Source organism: Penaeus monodon, chromosome 12, assembly GCF_015228065.2.
Source record: "Penaeus monodon isolate SGIC_2016 chromosome 12, NSTDA_Pmon_1, whole genome shotgun sequence".
NCBI lineage: Eukaryota > Metazoa > Arthropoda > Malacostraca > Decapoda > Penaeidae > Penaeus > Penaeus monodon.
Window position 1 is genome coordinate 940,482 of NC_051397.1, and position 2,500 is coordinate 942,981.

Consider the following 2,500-nt stretch of genomic DNA (forward strand, 5'->3'; position numbering starts at 1 on the left):
TCCCCCACCCCATTTTTCCTCCCTCCCCCTCTCTCTTCCCCCCACCCCCCTCTACCGACCCCTTCTGAAGATCCCCCATCTTGCCTCGCTGCCCCAACGTTCCCCGGTTTTAAACATGCCAGGCGACCTTTGGTACTAACCGGTCAGCTGATCGACGGTGCGGTTGAAGCGGGGGTCGGCGTACGCGTCGGGGATGTTCAGGACCTGCCCCGTCTGCGCCACGATGCCCGCGATGCCCTTGCCGATGGCGAATCTGGGGGGGAGGGGGAGGACGGGTGAGTGGGGGGAGGGGGGGTGGGTGATGGGGGGGGGGGGGTGAGTGGGGGTGGTGTGAGTGATAGGGTTGGATGGCGGACGAGGGAAATGAGTTAAGAGGATGTGAAAAGGTGTTTAAAGCGAATGAAAAATGAGAAAGAGGGCGAGAGCGGACAGTCGATCACAACAAACGGCAAACTTAACCCACATTTTCATATAAGATTATCTATATCTCTGTTTCTTATGACGTCAGATCAAAAGTTGCCGTCAGGAAAGCATGAGTCGCCAGCATTCCTTAGGGAACTCTCTCTTGGCCATCGTATTTTCACACAGAAGGAGCTCTGACAGACAGACGAATGAATTTCATGTACGAAAAGATGAAGAACAAAGATGGAAAGATACACTAATGTGGAGACAGAGAGAGAGAGAGAGAGAGAAATAGACGGAGAAACAGAGAGAGAGAGAGAAAAAACAAGAAAGGAAAATTAAAACAGGAAGGATACAACATTCAGTAATTCAATTCTTGACAAAATATAACAGAAGGGAACTAAAACATAGCATTTTTATTATATATATATTTTTTACGAAACAAAAGCTTCCCTTGCTAGTCCATCACCATCCCTTCTCCCCCTCCCCCCTCCTTCCCTCCCTCCCTTCCCCACGCCCCTCTCCCTAACCCCCTTACCTTACTCTCCTATCCTATAACAGAAGGGAACTAAAACATAGCATTTTTATTATATATATATTTTTTACGAAACAAAAGCTTTCCCTTGCTAGTCCATCACCATCCATTCTACACTCCCCCCCCCCCGCTCCGTCCCTCATCCGTCCCCAGCGCCCTCTCCCTAACCCACTGACCGGACTCTCCTATCCTACTTCTCTCTTGACAATATCTATTATGTAAAAAGCTAAGACCCCCTCTTGACACCCCCCGAACCCATCCCTTCCCTATGTCCCCCCCCACCCCGTCTTCCCACCCTTCCCTACCCCCCCACCCCTCCTCCTGTCAGTCACTCCCTAAGGAATAACTTCTGGGATACCTCGAAAATTAAAGGGAAAGAGAGATGAGAAAGAGAGAGAGAAAGAAGAGAGAGAGGAGAGATGATTGCGATGAGAGATGAGGAGCGACGTGAGAGAGAGACGATAGACCGAGAGAGAGAGAGGAGAGAAGAGAAGGAGAAAGAGCGAAAGAGAAGCAGAGGGTTGAGAGGAAGAGAGGAGAGGCAGAGAGAGAGAGAAGAGAGGAATGAGAGAAAGACGAGAGAAGGAGAAAGAGGAACCTTTGAAAGAAAGAGAGAGGAGAGGAGAGAAGAGGAGACGGAGAGTGGAGAGAGAGAGGAGGAGGAGAGAGAGAGGATGTGAGAGATAGGATGGGGTGAGGAGAGAGAGAGAGGAGAGAAGAGTGAGAGGTGGGGAGATAAGAGGAGAGAGAGAGACGAGAGTGTCGGGGAAGAGAGGGAGGAGAGAGAGAAGAGAGAGAGAGAGAAGAGAGGAGGAGAGGATATGAGACGAGGAAATGAGAGAGAAAGAGGAGAAAGAGAGAAAGAAAGGAAGAAAGAAAGAGAAGAAGAGGAGAGAGAGGAAAGAGAGAGGGGAGAGAGGAGAGAGAGGAGTGAGTAGACGAGAAGACGGATGATGGAGCGAGAGGAGGAGAAGGATGAGGAGGAGACGGAGAGAGGGAGAGAGGAGGAATGGCGTTTGAGACGGAGAGAAGTGAGAGAGAGAGAGACGAGAGAGAGGTGAGTAGGGATGAGATGGAGAGATTGAGACGAGAGGAGAAGAGAGAGACAGAATGAGAAGACCGAGAGAGAGAGAGACAGAGAGAATGAGAGAGAACTGAGGGGAGGAGGAAAGAAAGAGAGAGAAACGAAGAGAAGAAAGAACGAGAGAGAGAGAGAGAGAGAGAGGAGGAGAGGATGTGAATAGGAGAGACGAGGACGAGGGAGACGAGGGAAGAGAGGAGACCAAGAGATGAGAGGTGAGAAAAGAGAGAGAAAGAGAAAGAGAGAGAGAGAGAGGTTGAGAGCGATGAAGACGAGAGAGAGGAGGGAAGAGAGGAGAGAGAGAGAGAGGAGAGAGGGAGAAGGGAGGAGAGACGGTGCGGAGAAGGCGGGAGTTGGACGGACGAGAGAGAGAGAGAGACGACGAGAAGGACGAAGAGGAGGAGAGAGAGAGAGGGGAGAGAGAGGGAAGAGGAGAGAGAGAAGAAGAGACGAGAAGACGACGAGAAGAGAGAGGAGAGAAG

General features: G+C 50.8%; 1 protein-coding gene across 1 annotated transcript in view; it reads right to left on the reverse strand.

Annotated features, from left to right (window-relative positions):
- Positions 1-2,500, reverse strand: part of LOC119579164 (probable 3',5'-cyclic phosphodiesterase pde-5) — a gene marked incomplete in the record, with an annotated part of 68,844 nt that overhangs the window by 22,212 nt on the left and 44,132 nt on the right. The window contains 1 exon segment of the mRNA XM_037926861.1: positions 60-253. Within this exon segment, the coding sequence (XP_037782789.1) occupies positions 60-253 (194 nt within the window).